This window comes from Pogoniulus pusillus, chromosome 26 (assembly GCF_015220805.1).
Source record: "Pogoniulus pusillus isolate bPogPus1 chromosome 26, bPogPus1.pri, whole genome shotgun sequence".
Taxonomy (NCBI): domain Eukaryota; kingdom Metazoa; phylum Chordata; class Aves; order Piciformes; family Lybiidae; genus Pogoniulus; species Pogoniulus pusillus.
In genome coordinates this window covers 9,498,654-9,523,051 of record NC_087289.1, presented here as the reverse complement: position 1 = coordinate 9,523,051, position 24,398 = coordinate 9,498,654, and the positions used below count along the sequence as shown (strand labels likewise).

Here is a 24,398-nt window from a genome sequence, read left to right as displayed (position 1 = left end):
TCTCCAGACCAAGCAACCCCAACTCTTTCAGTCTGTCCTCATAGGAGAGGTGCTCCAGCCCTCTGATCATCCTGGTGGCCCTTCTCTGGACACATTCCAGCACTTCCACATCCCTCTTGTTGTAGGAGCTCCAGAACTGGATGGACTACTTCAGGTGGGGTTTCCCTAGTGCAGAGTATTCCACTGATTCATTTTTAACCCACACATTGCAGACTTTCACATTGACATGTATACTTCAGTATGCTCTGTGCTAGATAATCCACTTTTCCAGTAAATCTATTTAAAAATTTGCCCCATCTGCACTACCCTCCCAAACAGATATTCCAGGTAGTTATTGATAAGCAATATTTTCGTCTGTGAGATGCTCTTGTCCTTAACTCTGTTTTTGATCCTTCTTACAGTCAATGCCCTTCCAGGAAACAAACAAACAAACAAACAAAATGCAACAAAACCAAACAACTAAGAACATGTAGAAGAAATGGTCTTTTAGCCTTGCTGAGGTGAAACACCTGTTTCACAAAGGAATACAATTGTACATTGGCTGCCATGTGCCAATGCTTGCCTTAGGGTAAAGTGATCGAAGGAATTAGTGAAAGCCTACAGTGCAGATTTCAGAGCTCTTTTTGTTCCACGCACTGCTCCCTCTTTATCTTTTCTTCAGATAGAGCTTTCTTCTTCATGCTATGGCAAATTTTTGGCTGTGGTTTTGAATACAGATGCAGACAAGTCCTCGTGCAATTGTAAGCCCTCGGGTAATAGATTTAGGCACTTGAATAACTTTATAGGGTGTGCTCTGCAGATGAATTCAACCTCCTGACTAAACTTGTTTCCCATGTTGATGCTGAATGTAAGCACTGACTACTTGCGTTGTGGTTTGGCGACCAGATGCTGCGTATTTGTGTGTGTGCCTCAGGTTGCTGCAATTCTGTTCCTCACGCTGTTGTGATATAAAAAGGCAGAAAGAATAAAACAGGTTATAGCTCTTAGAGAAGACACAGCCTATATATATAAATGGATAGACATCAGATTGTGCTTTCAGTCCTCATGCAGCATAGTTTTTATACTCTCAATTTCTCCTCTATTAGCATTATTCTTTGGTCTGTCTGAAGGAAACAAACAACTTTCTTATGGCTTTCATCCTTCATTTCTGTATTTCCTTTGAAGTCTTTAGCAGTGCTAGATTAGCACATTTATACTCTTTGGCCTATCTGTAAAAAATGCAGAAGGATTTTTACTCTTGCTGTTTGGACTCTGTTCTGCCCTCTGTTACTTTTGTAGGGGACAAACGTGGTGGCATGAATATTGTGAAGTTCTGAAAGGCAAAGCTGGCACAAATATGGATAATGCAAACAAGTATTAACATGGTTGAAGTCAAACTGATTCAAGAAAGAATTTTTTTTCTAGACTGAACATTATTGCTGAGTAGAAAAACATCCACTGTATTTTTCTTTTAAAACAAACCAAAAGCCATTTGGGAGGTGTTTGCAAATTATTCACCAGTTTAAGGACAGAAGGATGTTTTCTTATAAATGGTGGGGAATATTCAGCAGTCAAGAAAAATCTATTCAGGTATGCAATGAGAGCACGTTAAGGAATTGTTACTTAAGTGATTTGATTTTCCTAGATGGTAGTTTAACTGTTTCAAAAGCAGCAGTAAATAAAACAGGACTTTCTCTTGTGGATACAGCATTGTCCTCACCAAGGAAAGAAAATTGTTTGTACCACAGAACTAATTCTAGTTGTGTGGTAAATTGTATTTGATTTGTGTTGTGTTGGTTTGTTTTGGTTTTTTTAATAAGAGAAAAGTAGATCTCTAAAGTATGTCCTGGTATTTACCCTTACATTATGTGGCCATTTGAGCTAGATTTCTAGTTCAGACATAAATAAAGCTTGGATCAGCGAAACTTAGAAGTGGAAGCTCTGAGTGGAGAGGTGAATGTTCTAGGGATAGGCCATATAGTGGCAACAATAGATAAGTTAATATAATTTCACTAGAGCATCAAGAGCTTTATGTCTGGAAACACAGCTTGTACCTTCCCCTTGCTGCTTCTGCTACGCCTGCTGTTATCTTCCCCCGCCACTGTTTCAGCTGCTGCTGCTTTTGCTGCTTCACCACCACTTGACCCTTTCCTCATCTTCCTTAAGGTTATTCTATACCTGTAGTAGTTTATTCTCCTTATACTGTTATATTTACTTTAGACTATAAGAAATACAACTTAATTTTTCCTGACTTTCCAAAAATCCATGTGATAGTGAGTTTACCAGGGGAGATATCTGCCCTAACCTAGGACACATTCAAATACCACAAGTGCTGAGGGATTTTATTAATGATTTAAAATGAATTGTTTGAAAGTTGCTGTATCAGTCAGAGGTGTGCTATAAGATTCTGCACAAGATTCTACACAATGAATGGCAAATTTAGTACCTTTAGAAGGTGAAGCATTCTGTTCACTTAATTATTTGAGGAAAGAAAAGGTAAGGTAGAAAAAGTGAGTCTACTAAATCAGAAGTTAATTTTAGTGCAAGTGTCCATCATAAATAAGCAAGAGTAAGCTAGGTTTGGGATTTTAAGGTAATTTTTTTTCCCCTGCATTTTCGATCCTTACTTAATCGATTCATAAATCAATTTATTACTGTCATGAGACTCAAGGGCAGCAGAAAATAGGGTTCAAATTAAAAAGAAAAGGAGGCAATTTGTTTTAAGATTGAAAGTTGAATGTTCAATCGAAGTTTAATCAGAAGTGACCCATTATTTGAAAAGTGGAACATCAATGTCTTTCTAATTTCACAGAACGCTTCATTAAATGAGTATCGAAAAGATCAGGTTAAGCGATCATTTCAAAAGGCAGGTGAGACAAAGGAGGGGTTTGGAAGCCTGCCACCAAATGCTGCTGTGGTTGTTCATTTCTCCTTGGAAGGGCTCGTAGAGAAACCCAATCATTACACTGGGAATTCCCAGATTAGAATCATAGAATCAACCAGGTTGGAAGAGACCTCCAACATCAGCCAGTCCAACCTGTCCCCCAGCCCTATCCAGTCAGCTAGACCATGGCACTAAGTGACTCATCCAGGCTTTTCTTGAACACCTCCAGGAACGGTGACTCCACCACCTCCCTGGGCAGCCCATTCCAGTGCCAATCACTCTCTCTGGCAACAACTTCCTCCTAACATCCAGCCTAGACCTCCAGCATAATGTGAGACTCTGTCCCCTTGTTCTATCACTGATTGCCTGGGAGTAGAGACTAATTCCCATCTGGCTACAACCTCCCTTCAGGTAGTTGTAGACAGCAGTGAGGTCCCACCTGAGCCTCCTCTTCTCCAGGCTAAACACCCCCAGCTCCCTCTGCCTCTCCTCATAGGGTTTGTGCTCCAGGCCCCTCACCAGCTTTGTCGCCCTTCTCTGGACACGTTCCAGCACCTCAACGTCTCTCTTGAATTGAGGAGCCCAGAACTGGACACAGGACTCAAGGTGTGGCCTGACCAGTGCTGAGTACAGGGGAAGAATAACCTCCCTCGTCCTGCTAGCCACACTGTTCCTGATCCAGGCCAGGATGCCATTGGCTCTCTTGGCCACCTGGACACGCTGCCGGCTCGTGTTCAGCTAGTATCTCACAGCACCCCCAGGTCCCTTTCTTCCTGGCCTTTCTAGACTGTACAGATTGTAAGTTAAAACTTAGTTTCCTGTTAGAAGAGCAAATGTTTTCCGTCCATTTCAATAGCCTGGTACTAAAGAACAACTTACAAAAGGCAATAAACAGCAAGGAGAACATTTTCAAAAGCATGCCTGGAAGTTTGGCCTCTTAAAATTTGAGGTTGTCTCACAGTTGTATGACCTTGAAAAGGCTTTTTCATAAATTGCTCCCATCTTTAGAGCATTCAGCTGCACTACACATAGAACATGCTGCACGTTGTACAAAGTGAGGGTGCCTGACTAGAAGTGAAGGCAGATTAATTTTATTCAGGGAGCGTGGGAGAGTATGAGGACAGCAACTCCTACTGTGGGGGAAAAACATAAAGAAGTAATGTAATTTGGCTTAGTGCTTTTTGGATTAGCATGCCTTTTTCTTAGTGTGGGTATTTACTAGAAATACACTTAGCAAAATGCTGTTAAAAGAAAAACAAACATCAAACCAAAACACGCTTGTTGTGAGCCTGCTGAAAGAACAAATGAGGAGTCTGATTCAGCTTCCCACTGGAAAGTGTTGCTCTTGCTGTTAAATGCCAAGAGGCACTCTTGAAACGTCATCTAGACTCACATCTCTGCCGTGTGCTCCTGGGGATAAAGAGTGGGCTTGTGTTGCTTGGAAAGTTCATGCAGCTTTCTCTGATGAGCATGGTGCTTGAAAGACAATGAAAGGCAAGAGAAACAGAACATGTTTGCCGTTGTCTTCCTAGCAGTTCTTTATTGAGGTGTCTTTTAGGAAGAGAAAAAGAAAAACAAAGAGAACAACAACTGTTTTAAACATTTCCCTTTAAGTGCAAAGCCAGATACTTTAGATGTCAGCAAGTTATTTCAGATAGCAATCTTGGATTACCTATTTGCAAGTATTACCTGTCCAGACACACAGAGTGAAAAAATATTATCTATAAATATGTACAAATGTACAAAATTGTGGTCATTTGTTTTACTTCCTGTGCACTCTTAGGGCTATTTTTCTCTGGGCAGAAAGCTCAATCATGGTAAAATACCCAGGCTTGCTTAAAACACTGCTTCTCTGAGTGACTCCTTTTCAAGATCTTAGCAAGCAAGGTCCTGATTACACCATGAGCAAAATGACTTGATCCTTGTGATGAAAAAAATGGCTTTTGACTTATTTGCTCATCATTGCTTACTTGTGTTTCTGTAAAAGGCAGTAGCTGAGATGCTAGCAAAGGCTACCTGCTTGCTTTGTCAGTTTGCTGTGAGCTCCAATAGGTTGGAAGCCTGTGGAAGAAAGGTTGATTGCTCAATGGCACTCAGAGAAAGGTCATGCTAATGTGGGAGAGTTTTCTAAAGCACAGGTGTGGCATACTAAAGAGAGAGTAACTGGGCTGGCATGAGAATGGAACAGTAATGAGGATTGATTAGAAGAGCGGGGAGCATCTTTGTAGTCTGACCAGAAGACAGGTAATAAAAATCTCCCTCTTTTCCTGACAGGGTCTGTGCTAAGCTTGTTGCAAAATGAAAAGTCACTAAATGTTTGCTGAGCTGAGGAAGAACCTAAAGATAATGACTCCTTGTGCAAAGAAACAACAATCAAGTCCTTTACAGAGTGTTTTTATTTCATTGTACTTTGCTTTCTAGTAAAATTTGTTGTCCTCCTTTCAGTTCTTAGAAGATTTAGTTTTAAAGAAAAATAAAGTTTCTCTTTTCAGGTGTTTGCCTCCAAGAAGATACCAGGACTGATCTGCATCTTAGCCCTGCCTGACTCAGAGTTCAGTCACACCACACACCACACTAATTCAGCTTAGTATTTCCTTCCATTTAAGTTGTGTAATTGGAGCAAGACCTGCTCTGTGAAGGCACCTAAATTAAGAGAACGGGTATGAATGTGTTCTTCAGTGTTTTTTGAATGTGAGTTGAGTGTAGCATGGCTAGAATCCTAACCTGTCCTCTGCAGGTGTGTGTGGATACAGGACAGTTTAAGTGCTGTTTCTCTGCTTTATAAGCACCTACTCCATCAACTTTTAAATTCTAGAGAGAGAATATTTGTCTAGATGGAGCAATAACCTGATCTTGTGTAGCAAATCCAATTCAGAAGTTGTTCCCTTCCCTGACTCTCAGTAAGGTACCCAAGAATGAGTATAAATAATGTAATTCTTTTTGAGTTATTGATTGCAATTACATGAATGATGATGAACAGCATTAGCACCACTGAAGCAGAGTGGCAGTGTTCCCCAACCTCCCTGCAGTCAAACGACATGGCTTTGTAAACTAATGCACCGACTTAAACCAAAGATGAATAGGTGTTATGAATTACTCTTGAAGTATGTGTTTTATCTTTATAATAAATGACCTTGTGCATCTCTCCCTAAGATCTAAAAAAAAATAGTTTTCTGAAGGGAAGAACAAGTTCATTTATTATTCTGATCCTTCTGTGACAAATTATACAACACACAGATGCATCACTTAACCAAAAATTTGTATGAGTCAGTGCTAATTATATATTTTAAATGTTTGTTGTTTTTTTTTAAAGAAAGTGATGGGAGCTTGCTACCAGAAATAATACTCTAGAAATGTATGGAAATACTGATGGAATATTGATCATGGAGACATTAATCTGTGCAAAAAATTAACAAGCAAACTTACGAGCAATGTAATAGGCCTTCTGAGACACAGCTTTTGCTGCGTTTTCTTGAGCATGTCTGTGTCACAGTGTTCAAAGAAGCTTAATTTAGCAGGGAAGGTACTAGCTGAGGAGCTGAATTAAGCATCTGTAGGTAGCTATGCCTAAGCTGAGGGGATCTGAGCAGAGCACATTGGCATATCACCTCACCGATGTGATTATCACAGTATCATCAGGGTTGGAAGAGACCTCACAGATCAAGTCCAATTATATTGCATTTGTGGCCCATGCTTCTTTCAAGTCCAATTATATTGCATTTGTGGCCCATGCTTCTTTGGAAAGAGAGCTAACAGTGCTGTGTCTAGTTCAGAGCTGGCTCTTGGATCCATGCAGTGTACTGCATCATGTAGTACAAACATTATTCCAATTCAGCAGGTGTGTGTCAAAGACCATCATTTTATCCTCCAGGGGTACATGAGTATGATACTTCACATTGTTTGTTCAGAGGAAGTGGGTAGATTTTCTCCTCTGCTTCTTTTGTTTCAACTGAAGTTAACGGCTCTTTTAGCTAAAGTACTGTTTTTCTTCATTCTTTGTATGGTTTAGAACTCAGCACGAAAAAGGGCAAAGCTTATTTACCTATGAAGAAGTTGTACAAACCAGGACAAAGCATCTAAATTGTTTGTCTCTCCCATTTGCATGCTTCCTGATGTTAAAAACAATAAACCCTACATGGTTTTCAGCAAGTGAAAAGGTGGGGTGCCAGCCCTATAAATCGATCAGGTTAAAGCTCAGATCAGTTTGAATACATTTTCAACCAAAGTTTTATTTCACTGCTGCTGAGCATGTAATTTCTGAGTGGAAATAACATTATGACTGATGAAGAATGAGTTTGGCATCATAATCTAATGAGAAAAATTACCCTACACACAAAGGATAAGACACGTTTCCCAGAAGTCAAATGTGAAGACACGCTACAAGTTAATATGTTAATGAGAAGCTTATAGTCCATCTGCAGTCCCCAGTTGATCCCTCTGATAAGCCTCTGTGTGATTCTATGTGGCACACTGTGTATTGTACACTAAATAGGAATTAGAATGAAATACCTTAGGATATTCTAGCAAAAGTCAATAATATACTTAGGTGCTGGCATCCAAAATTATATTCAAAACCCAGAATAAAATTCATGGACAAGGGAAGATTTAGACCTTCCAGAAGGAGATACAAAATAATTCTGGTGCTGAAACCTAGTTGCCTAAAGCAAACCGGAATTTGGCAGAGGGCTTAAGGTGAAGTTCTGTTCCTCTTCAGGAAGTAGGTAAGTCTGGAGAGTTGTGCATCAGAAGAGTATATATAAAAGAACTGGTCATAACTAGCACACTTCAGAATGGTGTGATACTCATGCACTGTCAAAGCCTCCTGCTGATCTCTGAAATAGCTTTGTCTATAGTTTCTGTGCTTTGGTACCAAACTCATTGCTGCTGGCGAGCAGTGAGAGTCCTCATAGTATGCCTACCAAATACAGCATCTCTGTCCATCAAGGTGCATCTTTACATGTATTCTTATACCATGTGCAGATTAGATAGACACTATGTTCCAGGCTTCTCCAAGAGGGGCAGTTCACATCATGCTTAAAGAGCAAAACTGTAGGTGCTTCACAAAAGCAAGGACAATATTAAGATATATATCTCAAGAGTTATAGAGAAAGCCTTTCCATTTCAGCTTAGTTTCTGAGTTGTTATGCCAGGTTAAGGATCATGAGTTTAAAATAATTCTCACTCTAGGTGTGCACCTTCAAGGCTTGGTTCAGTTTTTGTTTTGTTGTTGCTCTGTTTTTTTGCTGGTTATCATAATTACTTTCATTATCTTTTTTTCTGTTTTCTTTGTGTTTATTTCCTCGTGACAGCAAATACGCAATCTAACTTATTCCTTTCTTACAGCACAAGAAAAGACAAACACTTTGTACACATGACACATTAAGATCACCTGCTATTAAAAAGAGCAGTCGACCTAAGGGATGTAATTCCAGGAAACTGACCAACTCCCCATGTTATGTAAATGCTTTCACTGTAGACAGAAGTTGCAGAAGATAAAAGTACATTCTTTGTTTATTGTGTTTATATTTCATCTGAAGATTAAATCCTAGCATATTTAATAGGATGTCTGATTGCTGCCTAGCTCAAAATGAAATCTGTGTGGATATTTTTTCTCCCTCTAGGCAAAAGTTTTAGCTACTTTAGGAAGTGTAATTACACAGGCAACTGCCATTCCAGAAATAGTCATAAGACTTAGGAGGTTTTGCCTGTTTCAGGGACTTTGAATCAGTTAATTATATCAGTGAAATAAGTTTAGTAATTGACAAAACTTAAGAAGAGTTTGAAGGGGTTTTCAGTCTCTAAATAAAACTGCAATAAGGATGTGAAGGAGGAAATCAATGTGGAATCCTAAAAACCTTCTTTTTTCTTTCTCACAGGATTCTAGCTTTCTCTCTGAAGCTTTTTTCCCTGTACATACAACAAAATCTGAAGTTATGGATCCTTCCTTCCACCTGCATGAGACCATTGCAAAGGTAACAGAGGCCAAGATCTCCTCATGCTTCCTTCACATGGGCAAATTTGAATTTGCTAATACTTTTGAAATTATTTCTGTCAATACCTTGAATCTCAATGAAAAACAGTGCATTCACCTTTGAATATACTGTTGCATCAGTCAGCTTCTGGGAATAAACACATCTATGTGTAAATGCTTCACCTTTTGACATGAGTAGAGGGTATGGAGCCCCACGAGATGGCAGAAAGTAGCAAGTTTGTTGCTGTCAATGTTTTTGCTCTCTGGAGGCATCTTCATGTGCACTGCATTTTGTTTTATGAGCTGTCACAGTGATGCTCACATGGCAGACAGGGATATCCATCCTGTGATTCTGGAGAGAGCTCTACAGAGAGGATGCTCCCGAAGTTAATGTTTTCTGACTCCCTTCTTGTCACCTCTCTATAATACTCCCTCCATGTTATTTATTAATACATAAAATTGACTCCTTGCTCTTTCTTTGCTCTGTCCACTCAGCACACTTTGTGCAAAGAGACATGACTGCTAACGAATTCAGCTTAATGGATTGCTACACTTCTTAAATTGGTTTTCTTATTAACCAGAACTTATGTAGACAAAAAGATTTGTTTATTCTGAGATACTACTTTTGGAAAAAAACAGCTGCTGTTGAAACATTTCTTTTGGCAACAACAAAAATAAATTCACAAGATCAGCAGTGTGCAGATTTAGCATCTAGGCAGATCAGCATCTTTGGCAAAACAGACAGTGACTGATCTTGGGGATTTTATGGGGGGGTTGAAGTTCAGCAGAGTCTGGTAGTTCAGGAACAAGCATGAGACACGAGTATTCTCTAAACCACTTTTAATGGAACTGATGTTTTTTAAGCCATCTTTGGTACCAGACTGAAAAGTTTCACTATTTTCCCCCCTAAAGACTGAGGGGAGTAGGCATGTGATTACTTACTGCATAATTGATGTGTGCTTTACTAATTTGTGTGTGATGGGCCATGTTTAATCTGAATAATCTATGTTTTAGTATTTGCTCTATAACATTGACTGAAAGAAAAATCTTCATTAGATAGATAACTTGGAGCATTTTGAGTCTGTTTAAATCATTTTAAGTTTAAATTATTTTAAGTAGGTTCACTGAGCATTGCAATTTTCTTTCATAAAACTTGATGAAGATTGCACTAGATTGTGCTTCCATTTTGCTTTTCAGGTTGTAGCCCAGAATATTTTTATGCAGATGAATACATGGAGCATTGGAGTAAGGTCTTGAGCTGGTCATTTTGTCATCTTTAGCCTAGATTAATTGATCTCAAAGTAGTTTCTGAATAACTTGACCATTTTTTTCTAAATGTCATCTACTGTTTGCTCTTTATATAGTTAACAAATGGAGTTGCTACCTCTTGGTTCTGTCCACTACCTGCCTTAAACTTTTTCTCCTGCAAGAGAAACTTTCTCTTGCCCCTTCTTTACCCTAGTGTTTACCATCTGTCCCAATTTGAAAGTATTTTCCGTGGGTGAAAGTAGAGAAACGTGTGCAATATTTTACAGAAGGCCAATATGACTTCATGTTGGTAACATTCATCCAGTTTTGTACCTAAAGTGACAGCATATCACCTTTTCCTTGATGGCATCTTCTTTCAGCCCTCCATTTGATTCTAGGGGCTGTATGTTAGGGCAAACAAGGTGCTGCTTAAGTAGTCTGAATTCTACAGAGTCATCTTATTTTAGAGTTTTTCTTTATCAAACTGGTAGTGGTTCCTATGCTTTGGACAGCTGGAAGGTTGCTGGGGATTTGTTGGTGGTAGTGATGGTGTTTTTTCCTGTCTCCATTATTGAAACTCCTGTCTTCTCTATACTTCACGCACAGCAGTCCTCAATTTGACCTCTTTAAGGAGGAAAAAGCTTAATGAAATCACATTTCTTGGGCAGGGAAAAAGCACATATAAGTTTAGCTTTAGCAAAACCACCTATAAGTTCTAAAAGAAGGGAAACAGAAGGAGATACAAGTCTTTTATTACTTATCCATTGTTGGTCAGTTGTCCATGGTCGGTGGATGAGCGATAGAACAATTTTATGTGTCATACTGTGCACATGAATGATACATGATCTTTGCTGCTTTGACAATTAGCTGTTCTAGTAAACAGTGGAATGCTAATTTTCTTTGTTTTAGGTTTTTTTTTTTTTTTGCATTTATCATTTATTCTCTATGCCTGATGGTTGTCTTTGAGCTAACACAGCTGAAAAGAAGTAAGATATGTTTTTATTTGAGTGAGTTAGAGTGGATGAAAATACAGAAATGTTATATATCCTGAATAACCTTTGATCTTCTGTCTTTGAAAACAGAGTTTTGTTGACTTGTAAGCTAGCTAAAAAGGAAAGCTATTGTAATTTTGACTTAGAAGTTGCAAACTCTAAGTTTTATTCATGAGACTACAGAAATTCTCATGCAATTCTCTGAACTCCTTGAAAACCTCATGGTGTGAGTGATCAAGACTTATTTTCTTACTGAAGTCTTTAAATGATATTACTTGGATATGGGATTCAAAGGAAATGCTATAATTTATTTACTTAACGAAGCACTCTTAATGCTATTCCTTAATCTGAAGTCTTCATATTTTCGTTGTGTTACTCTGAAGAGATGAGTCCACATAATATCTTCAAGAGATTAGAAATCTCTAGCTTTATATTAAATTACTTGTATTTGCAAAATAAATCCATAGCGAGAACTCAGCTTGGAGTTAGAATTTACACTCCTTAGTTGGAAGTTAATGCCCTTCAGCAGGCACTTGCCAATTCTGTAAGCTCCATTGCAATTGCAAGTAAAATGGATCTCATAACGGCTACAGAACTTCTGATTTCAAAAGGACTTTCCATACAAAACTGGTTTTTTTTTTATGTTAAAAGGAATTAGGATCCAAATATAATAAACTAAATACTTAATAACTTAGATTTGCTTTCTTCTCAGAAATGGCTCATGAAAAATTTTCAAGCTATAATTAGTCTTTTTTGAGACCAAACTTATTTTTATCAACCTTAACATTTTTCACATAATAAAAACATCAACTTCTGACCTGCTTTTTAAAGGTACATCCCTGTTTATTTTACTGCTATTTATCCAAATATCAAATAATAGAATCATAGAATCAACCAGGTTGGAAGAGACCTCCAAGATCAGCCAGTCCAACCTAGCACCCATCCCTACCCAGTCATCTAGACTGTGGCACTAAGTGCCTCATCCAGGCTTTGCTTGAACACCCCAGGGATGGTGACTCCACCACCTCCCTGGGCAGCCCATTCCAATGCCAATCACTCTCTCTGGCAACAACTTCCCCCTGACATCCAGCCTAGACCTCCCCTGGCACAACTTGAGACTGTGTCCCCTTGTTCTGTTGCTGGTTGCCTGGGAGAAGAGACCAACCCCCACCTGGCTACAGCCTCCCTTCAGGTAGTTGTAGACAGCAGTGAGGTCTGCCCTGAGCCTCCTCTTCTCCAGGCTAAACAACCCCAGTCCTAGTTCACAGAACTATTGTAGCACACACCACTATCAACTACTGCTCATGGCTCTGAGGACTCTGGAAATGTGTGTAGTTTTTCAGGTTTTCCCTGCTAGTAGATTATAGAAGTTCAGAGTGTAGGAAGCTGAAGCTGAGGAAACGCTTGGGAGTTTCTAGAGATACAGGTCGTGGAACACAGATCTGAAATACTGTGAGCCTGTGTCCCAGCTTATAGCCCCAAGCCACCCGGGATTGGATGACAGAAATGACATTTACTCCTTTTGGGGAGCAAAAATGAAGATAGTGCACACTGATTGGATGTTTAAAGAGAGATTCAATTTACAGGAGCGTGTATACCGAAGGCAGTCAGGTAGATTGAGCACATGCACAAACTAGGCCACGTCTACCAGACTAAAAACCTGGTAGGCTCAAAGCGGCCTTCTAGAATCCTCCATCACTTTCCCCCTCGATAGGCCTGAGAGTAGGCCAAAACTGCTCTCCCCAGCTTAGGCCTAGGAGGCCTCAGCAGGCCGCATGACGCAGCTCAGAATTCCCTGCCAGCCAGAAGCCATCTCCCGCACACAGGCCATGAGGTGAGTAGGGATGTGCGCTCCTCCCAGGGAGAAGCTGCGATACCAGAAAGCGGTGATGAGGAACAGTGTTAGAATAGCCCAGGTCTGTCCCCTGGGATGGGACTTCTTCTCTGTGGTCATCTTAAGGCAACCTGGCACCTCTCAAACTGTCAGCCTGCAGCTCATTGCTTATCGTTGTTTGAAGTTAAGGGAGAGTCTGCCATATCTGAACTAAAGGTTTTGTGATCCTTAGAGCCCTGCTACCAAGCTAAAGCCTACATTCATGAAATCACAGTATCACAGTATTATCAGGGTTGGAAGAGACCTCACAGATCATCAAGTCCAACCCTTTACCACAGAGCTCAAGGCTAGACCATGGCACCAAGTCCAATCTTGCCTTGAACAGCTCCAGGGACGGCGACTCCACCACCTCCCCAGGCAGCCCATTCCAGTGTCCAATGAATAGGCTGTGGTCAATTACTAGTGTCATTTCTTCTATTCCAGGGATGACTAATTTAACTGCAGAATCTGTGTGCAGCATATAATTCTGTGCAATACTTTTTGTTTCCGTTAGTAATCTTTGTATTTTGTTTCCTTTGGAAAATCCTAACGGCCAAATCTGCTTAAAAAGGCCAAAAAATAGCTAAGTTTCATAGCACTGAAAAAATCCACTTTCCATATGTAGAAGCATGCACTTTACAGCTGCTTGTGTGAGAGACACTGCACTCAAAGTGACAGTCTCAGATCCTTTAGTGACCAGAAGAGACCTGATCTGATTGACTGCATCTATTAAGAGGAAGTTCTTCCCAGAGAGAGTGATTGGCATTGGAATGGGCTGCCCAGGGAGGTGGTGGAGTCACTGTCCCTGGAGGTGTTCAAGAAAAGCCTGGATGAGGCACTTAGTGCCATGGTCTAGCTGACTGGCTAGGGCTGGGTGCTAGGTAGGACTGGATGATCTTGGAGGTCTCTTCCAACCTGGTTGGAATAGTGTGGCCTGCAGGACCAGGGAAGTCCTTCTGCCCCTGTACTCAGCACTGGTTAGGCCACACCTTGAGTGCTGTGTCCAGTTCTGGGCCACTCATTTAAGAAAGATGTTGAGGTACTTGAATGTGTCCAGAGAAGGACAAGGCTGGTGAGGGGCTGGAGCACAGCCCTGTGAGGAGAGGCTGAGGGAGCTGGGGGTGTTTAGCCTGGAGAAGCGGATGCTCAGGGCAGACCTTATTGCTGCCTACAACTACTTGAAAGGAGGTCGTAGCCAGGTGGGATTGGTCTCTTCTCCCAGACACCCAGTAACAGAACAAGAGGACACAGTCTCTGAAGAGGACACTGTGTCAGGGCAGGTTTAGGCTGGATGTTAGGAAGAAGTTCACAACAAGTTATTGGGCATTGGAATGGGCTGCCTGGGGAGGTGATGGAGTCACCATCCCTGGAGGTGTGATGATCCTAGAGGTCTTTCCAACCTGTTTGATTCTGTGATTCTGTAATATATCACTTCATATTTTCCTGCAGTGGGCTTGACATTTGTTTAGCACAATGCTCAAATAATGTGGAATGCAGGTCAAGAAAGACACAAAGAAACAATACCTTTCAGTCTTGATAGCAGAATTGTGTTTAGTATTCAATTTGATGAAACTTATTTCCCACTGCTTATCATTCCCAGTGTGCTTTGCTTGTCTGGCCACTGAAACTGGGGAAAGCCAGGAAATTATTTAAAGCTTTTCATATCTCCAAGGCAAATAGGGCTTTCATGATTTTTTGTTTCCTGCTTCTCCTCTGTGAATGGCTTGGTGCGAAGTAATAATGGAAAAAATTCAGCATCAATTTTTACATGAGGCTTGGTGTAAGAACAAGTAAGCAGCTAATTGTGGGTTGTGCTCTCTGAAGAGGGTAGGTACCTTAATTTCATGAACACTTTCATGTAGAGGAGACTGCTGAATGTGGCAGGTAAAATGAATGAGAGATGTGCAGCTATTAAAGAGATAGATCTGTAATCTGAGTGCTTGGAAGATCTAATTTGTCAGGACACTTATCAAATCGATTTATCTTAGATCTTGGCACTTTAAAGTGGATGTACGGAAGATTGCTGCAAGGCCCAGGCTGATCTGAAAGCCTCAGAGAAGGAGGAGAAATATGTAGGCTTCCTGGTGGTGAAAACCCAAGACATTCATCACAGCAGCATGTTGCAGTATGAAATTTAGTGATATCTTAAATGAGATTTGCAGACTTTGTAATTTCAAGTGTGTCTTACAATAGATCTATCAAGTATTAAAATGAAAAAACGTATGCCTGAGCGGCAGAGAGGAGGTTTTCCCATCAAGCCAGAACAATCATAGAATGGTTTAGGTTGGAAGGGACCTCAAAGATAATCCAGTTCTAACCCCCCTGCCATAGGCAGGGACACCCCCACTAGAACAGTTTACTCAAGGCCTCATCCAACCTGGCCTTGAACACCTCCAGGGAGGGAGCAGCCACAACCTCTCTGGGCAACCTGTGCCAGTGTCTCACCATCCTCACTGTAAAGAACTTTTTCCTAACATCTAGTTTGAATCTCCCCTTTGCCAGTTTAAACCCATTGCCCCTTGTCCTGTCTTACAAGACTTTATAAATAGTCCCTCCCCAGCCTTCCTGTAGGCCCCCTTCAGATACTGGAGGGCTACTCCAGGGTCTCCTCAAAGCCTTCTCTTCTCCAGGCCGAAGAGCCCTAACTTGTAGCCTGTCCTCATAGCAGGGATGCTGCAGCCCTCTGAGCATCTTTGTGGCAGGTGAACTCCATTTTCAGCAAATGCCTGCTCAGAAAAGTCTGTGCTCGTTTTCCATGAGGTTCAGCAGAGTGTTTCTTGGGAACTAATCCATCAAAGTCATTAAAAAGTTTGAGAACACTTTTGTATTATGAGATATGCTCACTTGCGGAGCCTAATAAGGCTCAGATTATGCAGTTCTGAAAGCTCTCATGGCAGTCCCCCAACAGGGAGTGCCACCGGAGCCATTTACACTGTATCAGCCATGGAATAATAATAATATTTCATTGATTTTCATTTTGGCAGGCACCAAAATGTTGAAAGGTATGCCAGAAGTGACATAATTGGTTTTATGATGAGTTATGGGTGCTGACAGACAAGTCTTGAGGAAATTATTAGTGATCTTGATTATTCTGCGCTTCAATTACGGAGCTGCATAAAGCAGAATTAAGTACTGTAATGAAATTAACTTCTAAACATTAAATAAAACAGCAATAGGGAGAAGTATTTCCATTTCTGGAGGAACTAACATCTTTTTTGGTGTGTAATATGATGTAGGATTTTGATTCTTTTAAAAAAATATAGACACTTCCTGGAAAATGACAAGGAGATTTCTTTCTTGAAACAGATAGAATGAAAAGTACTGAACTGTGGGACTGTTTGTAAATGAAATTTGCATTTTGACCATGAATCGCTTACGGCATGGGTATATTGATTTGAGGAGTCTTCTAACAGGGTTGTGTTATTCTGTTCCTTTGAAACATGGGGGATAGATAGATCGATTAGATAAATATTCCCATGTATCTGTTGTCTAATCCCATTACAGAATCACAAAATGTTAGGGACTGGAATTGATCTCAAAAGATCACCCACTCCAACCCCTCTGCCAGAATAGAATCACATATACCAGATCACACTGGAACTTATCCAGGTGGATCTTGAGTATCTCCAGAGAGGGCGACCCCACACCTACCCTGGACAGCCTGTTCCATTAATTCTCTAATAAGAGCTTAGGGAATACCCCTTCATCTTGGAAATGCAATAATATCCATAACTTCAGTAGTTCTTGTCTCTGTAATCTCCCTAAAACCAAAATCTGTAATTTGGTGCTTGCTAACTCTGCTAAATATTTTCATCTTCCTGCAGTTGACCTCTTTTTTTAGTTCATTTCTGCACTGCAAAAGCTAAAAGTAATTATAGATGTATTTATATGTAACTGATAGATGAGATTGCCTTAAATTACTGAGATGTTAAATTTGTGAAAGATTATGTAGCATACCTAAATTAAAATGAAGGTGGTAAACTCTTAATAGTCCCAAAGACTTAGAGCCTAGATTTTGAGTCAGTAGAATAATATTCTAATGAACAGGATTAATGCTGTTTGCTGTCAGAGTTCAAAATCAAACCTGAATCTCATTGTAGTCAACCAGCTTGAAACTTCTTTGCATTTCACTGAAACATCTGTTGTAGCTTTGGCAGGGGTGCAAGCAATCCTCGTAATATCAGATGCAGGCACTTTCACTAAACCATGTACAGCACGTTTGTGTTGCAGAGTTTTACCAGAAACATTTCTGCCAGCATATTATTACTGGCATAACTATTTCAGCAGAGTACATTCACATTCATGAGTTGTCTCCACTACAACATACCCTTTTTGGTCCTGAAAAAGCTGTGCGACGTTGTGACTAGGCATCCCAGTGGCCTCGACATCCAGGCAGCTGTGCATCTGTCTTCTGTTTTCATTTAAACATTTCCTCTGTGTAGAAACAGAGGATTTGGTAGAATTGTTTAAGATTTCCAAACAGCAGAGACACAGTATTGCTCTAGTCAGAGTTACAGCCCTTAAAGTGATAAAGTGCTTGTATGGTGCTTGTGGAATGAATCTGAAATAGTCAGGAACAGAAGCCCAATGCACTCAAGTACACAGCGGAGCCAAGCCAAGCCCAGCAAACCCTTTATCCCTGCAAGGCCTAGGCAGACACATGGCAGCATTCCCCTGCATCCCAGTGTGGTGTGCTAACTGGGGATTTTTGCTTGAATATCCTTTTTTCCACTATGAAAAAATGACACTTTAGAGTGTCAGTTTTCACAGGTAATTTCTGCTGTTAACTTCCTTCGGTGATGTGTTCCTTTTGATGCAGTTTTTGAAACTCAGGTCTTCAACTGTGTCCACCAGAATTTCACACAATTTCTCAGTCTCCTCATCACCACACTTCCAAAGGCATGAGTTCTACACAGACCAATGGAACACTCTTGTCTCTTAAAAGACATATTGTTGTTTCGTATTTGGAAATCAAATTATTTAAGCCTCCAGCCAACAAGCAGGAATATGAACTAGGGCTAAGTGGCAGAGAGGCTGAGTGAAGTTAACATAACAGAAGGACAGTTCTCAGTGTATGAGGTAACCAAGCTTGAGAACCTGATCAATAGACATATTTGCAATAATCTGCTTCTGACACTGAATTTTCAGATGTGGAATTTGGCCTTGTGCTGAAGATACCAGAATTGTCTGCAGTGTTATTGGGATGCTCTCTCATACGTGAAAGCACCGATATGGGCCTTTAGCCTGTGAAATTGCAGATGACTTGGGGCATCTCATTATTTTTCTGTTTGTTTTCCCACAGCTGGCAGCTGTTCTTGGTATTTCAACAGCTCTCACCTGTCCTAAGGTGATATAGCAGCATAGGTTCTGTGCCACGCACCAACTACCAGATAGTTTCTGCATAACTTAAATGGCTTGCTTTACTGCTGGGCTTCTTATATACTGGTTCAAAGCATCTTGCTGGTATTTATGGTTTAATGGTATTTGAGATGTGCTGAGCTACATTGTCCATGGTGACAGTCAAACTGAATTTGCACAAAGCCAAACATCCACAGTCTTCTGCAAAGAAACATAGGAATATCAAACAGAAACTGCTTGATTTAGCATATATTCTCTTAAGCACACAAGTGAGAGCTTTTGTTTTACCTTTAGCCTTCTTGCATGAAAGAACATATAACCCAGTTCAAACAGAGGATAAATATGAACTTGCTGAAAACTCCCCCTCTAACAATGTGTATTTTATTCTGTAGCTGTTGTCAGTAGCAATAAAAACGAGAGCAAATCTGTTGATATAAACTGGCACGGTAACATTGGGGATGCTATATGAATTGTGGTGAACAGGGTAGTAATAGTGTTCAAAGGGAAAAAGCTGTCTAGGGATTTTCTCCGTGTTAGATGTGAAAGAGGTGACTTTGCTGCTGCAGACATGAGGTGTTCTGACAGATAGTCATACTGTGTTTGGCCAGACAGCATATTCTCTATCTGCTTTAGCCGAGTTAGGATAGATAGGCTTGGAATATTTCAGCAGTTCTTTGTTCCTGAAAGCAAGTAGCCTGAAGGACACTTGCACTTCATACATGAACTCTGATGGATAAAGACTAGGTAATAAAAATGAACTGAAATTGCAGAGCCCCCGGTAAAAATTTGATGAACCAGCTGCACCATCAAATGCAACTTCACTTGATTCAGTCAGATATTTAAACCCAATCCTAGTCCCCCATCTTCACAACATTTTTCCTGTCTTGTCTGCTAGTAACTTCCTCAAAATGGAATAAGTGTTACAGGAAAGAACTAATTCCATCTGCTCCTGTGCTGTTTATCTGTGAAGTTATGGAAAGATAGAAAGTCAGTTTTACTGGATGATCTTGGAGATCTCTTCCAACCTGGTTGATTCTATGATTCTAAGACGTCAAAACACGAGTATTCCATTCTGTGCTTCTTTTCCAGTGCCTGGAATTTAATGTTTTCAGTTTAGAGGAATCTGGCAACACTGAAAATATCAAAATAACCAAGAAACTGGCTCCAATAAAAAAGAGAAGCCAAAAGAGTGAGACAGCTTAGCCATTAGCAGCATGTTTGTGTAGAAACCATTCTCCTGGATTGTCTGTGTTTTACTTCTAACTGTTCAGTGCTCCTACTGTCAGGGGAGAATTAATTCCACATTCCTTAAATCCTTTTTTCAGTGCAGCAAGACTCTCTATGTTCTTTTAAAAAAGTTAGCACTGGCTTCTGTTAAAGTATTTCCTAACCAGGTTGCTGCTCAGAACAGTTCCTGAATTCTTGTTCTAGGCCTAAATTTTCCTCAGTTTCTCTCAAAGTTTGTCTGCCAGCTGCCAGTGAAAAGGGAACAAATCACTGCATCATGTTTCAGCCTAGACTTGCAATTTAAAGTAGGCAAAAACATGTCAACTCCAGCTGATCCAGTCAAAACACAGGATAAACATATAAGTTCATGCATAATATAGAATTTTAAATCTTATGATAGAAACCCAAGATTGGTACTGTGTGTACATATTATTTTACTCAAAATTACAGCAATCTGCCTATGCAAAAGAAGGTAAGGTAGGACTAAGAGAGAACATTGTTTAATCCCCATCCTATGTATGACAAAATGAAAAGCTGTGGGTCAAAAATGACACTTAGACCCCACTACTGCTATCTACTTAGCCATACCAACAGTCTCAGCCAAGGTCAGCGAAAGCTATGCAAAAACACCAGCCAGCAGCAGCCAGAGTGAGGAAGAGAAAAGGAAGAAAGAGCAGCACACTTTATCCTAATGCAGCAAACAAATGGAATGATATAGACTTATCATAAAGACTTTCTTTTTTGTATCCAATCCCCTCTTTATTTTTACTTTTTATTCAAATATGTCCAGAACATGCCTATTTCTTCTTTATAATATAAAAGCAGGCTAGAGTGTTAGCTTTAAACCACCACGCTAGGGCATGTATCAAAGCTGAAGCTGCATTTCTGAAGTTGGCATTTAAATTCACTGAATTAACCAGGTTGTAAAAGACCTTTGAGATCATCAAGTCCAACCTAACACCTTCCAATTAACTAAACCATGGCACCAAGAGCCTCATCCAGCCTCCTTTCCAATGCCTCCACTTCAGTGTATGAAACTGTAGCTTGCTCTTGTCCTTTGTTTTCTTTTATTCAATTTTATTTACTCCTGATATGTTTTTCTGCAGGTGCTTAAATTAGATATAACCAAAACATCGCAGCTACGTATCTTCTATTAGATCTTCTAAAATGAAGGTCAGCAAAATAAACATGAAGGAAAGCTCTCTTTTCAAATGCAATTGAACAATGTGAAGAAATTTTCTACATTATAGAAGCTGTGAGGCAAAAATAGCACATACTTGAAAGAAAGGTGGCCAAAGAAAGAGTTTAAGCAAGAGGTGTTACAAAATCCCAAGATGAACATCTTGTTTATTCATTTGGTTTTATTATAAGCATAGTCAATAACAATAAAAAAATATTGCCAGTTTGCTGAGACGCTCAAGTGTTAAAGCAGCCAAGATTAGACCAATTAGCATTAAACTAAGAATAGGTGATTTGACTTAAACTAGAATAAGAAAATTAGCCAAAGTGTCTCTCAGAGAATTGTGGACTGAAGATCCTCTGTCAGAAACAGTGGGAATGGTTGAACTGTTTCTTATTATTTTGGTAGGTACAAAGGAAGAGATCACCTTGGAATGGAATCAGAGAGTGTTTTTATGATCTGTTCAGCACCTTTGAGAGGATAGCTAAGCAGTGACTATGAGTAGGCAATAGTATCTGTCTCCCTGCTTCACGCCTGAAAGCAGATCTGAGTTGAGCTGTGTTACTTAAAGCGTTTACTTCTGTGCCCTAGACAATTAACGGTAGTCATACTAAAAGAATTTGGTCTATGCATGCAGTGTAGGACAGTAAAATACAATATCTTTAGTGTGTTCTGACTGAAGAAAGTTTTCCATCTGCTGGAGTCTTGAGGTGAGAGTGTTTCCACTTGAAGAGCAAGAAGAGACAGAAGCAAGTAATCTTAGACTGCTACTGGTCAGATTTGCTTTAAAGACATCAGAGTTCAAGTATGATCCTTGCTGTTTCCATTTAAGTCCAACAGAGCAGATTCAAGACCATGTTTTAAGGTAATCTACATGAGATTAGTCAGCAAACAGGAGTGATCACCCCATCCACCAACAGTTCTTTGGGCCCTGAGCTGGAATTATCTTTTGCAAGCTAACCATAAAAGCAAAGGAATATAAAAGATGTACTTTCCTGCAGTGGAAATGATATTTTTATTTCATAAGCAGAGATCATATACTGGCTATGAAGCTATTTTTTATTTTAATACCTTCTTGTAAAACTAACGGCTAGGGGGGTTCATAAATTGCAGCCTATTTCCAACCCTGCACATATCACATTGATTTTCAAAGATACAGCATCTGTATTATCCCCTGAAATAATGTGAGTTCAAAATTTAAACTAATATTACAAAGTACAGCATTTAGACCTAAAAATGTTTAAAGAAAAGAGCCCAGGAATCGATAAATGAAAAACAGTATTTCAGAAGGATGGAGGGAAAGGAGAGAAATTGCTCCAGAATAGTGGAGTAGTATATTCTATTACTCTACAGCCTTTTCCTCATCTAAAAATAATGTGATTATGTAGGAATAAAAACACAGCTTTACTATTAACCTTATTTTGAAGAGATTTGTGACCTGAATTATATTTGCTTTGAAGACTCATGCATGAATCTGTAGTGTTTTCTTGAAGATTCATGCTTGAAAAAGCAGCATTTCCTAATAGTTACATGATAATTCTTTGGTCTCAGAGTGTTCCTGCCTTTCATGTAGTTGAAAAGATAGCTCTTTTGTTTAATTGCTTGGATGCATCAGTAGTACATGTACCTGGACAATGTGTCTGGATATTCCAAGATCATCAAGTCCAACCTACCACCAGCCCCGTCCGATCAACTAGACCATGGCACTAAATGCCTCATCCAGTCTTTTCTTGAACACCTCCAGGGAAGACAACTCCACCGCCTCCCTGGGCAGCCCATTGCAATGGCAAATCATTCTCTCTGCAAAGAACTTCCTCCTAACATTCAGCCTGTATCTCCCCCAGGCACAACTTGGGACTGTGTCTCCTTGTTCTGTTGCTGGTTGTCTGGGTGACGAGACTAACCCCACCTGGCTACAGCCCTCCTTCAGGTAGTTGTAGACAGCAATGAGGTACAGTGTTGAGTATATTATAGTCAAGGAGACTAATTTACCCAAAGACCATAGCCTGTCCAGCCATTTATCTCAAACTTGCTGGGACAGGGAGAATAACTAATCCATCAAAATTGCAGAAAGATCACTGAAATTTCAAGGTATCCAATTATAAAAAAAAAAAGGCTGCACAATCAAGGTTAGACTAAAACTGACATGGGCTAAGGGTGGTACAGGTCATCATTGGCAGAAGGAACTGCTTTTTTTTTTTCCCCAAACATGTAATTAAAGCAAGCATAAAGATAGTTGAATACAAGCTGATTTTAATCCGTCCAGAGTGAATGTGACTGAAGCACGCCTCTTTTGTGATCAGCAGCATTGAATCAGCATGTCTTTTTTAACTTGGAGTCAGGCAACCTTACAGATTTCACTTCATCTTTGATAAGTATTCAAAAGTTCTAGTATGTAAGTAACTCAGGGGGAAAATTTGCAGAATAACTTTTAGCAATTAGCCTTTCTTTATTCATTATTAGCCCTGTAGCGGGTTGAGAAATCCCCTCTTCCCTCACTATTGGAATTGATCAGACAAGCTCAGATGGCTTGGAAGTAAGATGAAGCTATATATACAGCAATGCTAAATTTGCAAGCATATGTGCACAATATATTTACAAGTATTTACAATTTTATACAGATTAGATATAATACAGAAATCCAGATTCCTTGCCAGACAAAGGAACTGCCCAGAAGGGACTCAAAGCCTCTCTCTCTCTGTCTTCCTTCCCAGACGAAAACCAAAACAGCAAGCCAAGCTTACTTGTTATCTGGTTAGCCAAGGTTAGTGGAAGATACTGAAGCGAAGTGAAAGGGAGGAGCATCCCAAAGCAAAGAGGGACAAAATACTTACATTTTGGCATTTTACCCCCTCCAGCCAAGCAATGGATGATACAGACTTCACCATCGTTTTTCTTTTGCAACCAATGATCTAATTTCCCTCATTAAAATACTCCAATTAGCTTTGAACCAGCACAAGCCCAAATAACCACTGATACTACAGGTTGTTGCTTGGTATTTTTTTCTTAGGGCTTTTTTTTTTTTGTATGACAGATGTAAAAATGTAATTGCTCAGTTTTTCTGAATGAGTTTTCAAGTTTATTACTTAAAGCATTTAGTTGGCAAAACCAAGCTTTCTACTGGCTTAACTGAGCTCTGTGCACATGCTCCCTCTCTTACGAAATAGCTTTAGAATAAAAAGGTGAAGATTGTGCCTTTTAAAAAAAAAAATTCTTCAGGAATTGTTTTCTTGATAGATCATTTTGAGGAACTTAATTTGAAATAACCTTTTTTTTTTTGCATCTGTCAAAGTGCCAGCATGTTTTATTCATTCAGATTTCACGTTCTAAAACTCATCGTTAGTGCCCTCTACCAGATAAATGAACCTGGTGTGAACAGGTGAGCCCAGGTCTAATTTCTGTTATAGTACTACTGCAGTGTACTTCACTGGCATTCACTCTGGCTTCAACCAGTGTAAGAGCTAATGGTCTGCATGAAGTGGGAATATAAAGAAATAAGTTGCTTGGATTTTTAGCAGCTCACAAAGTGTTTGAGCTGTTAAGGGCAGGTGCATTCTCAGATTTTCAGGTGCAAAGTAAGAGGCAGCAGCTGCAAATATAATTTATTATATTTCAAAATAAAATGTGTAGTGTTTTTCTGCTTTGTGACTACAAGACCCTATTTGGGAAAAAATTATAAGCCGTAT

General features: G+C 39.8%; 1 protein-coding gene across 1 annotated transcript in view; it reads left to right on the top strand.

Annotated features, from left to right (window-relative positions):
- Window positions 1-24,398, top strand: part of NAALADL2 (N-acetylated alpha-linked acidic dipeptidase like 2) — a 343,221-nt gene that overhangs the window by 260,771 nt on the left and 58,052 nt on the right. The window contains exon 12 of the mRNA XM_064164711.1: window positions 8,740-8,835. Within this exon, the coding sequence (XP_064020781.1) occupies window positions 8,740-8,835 (96 nt within the window). The remainder of the gene's footprint in view (window positions 1-8,739; window positions 8,836-24,398) is intronic.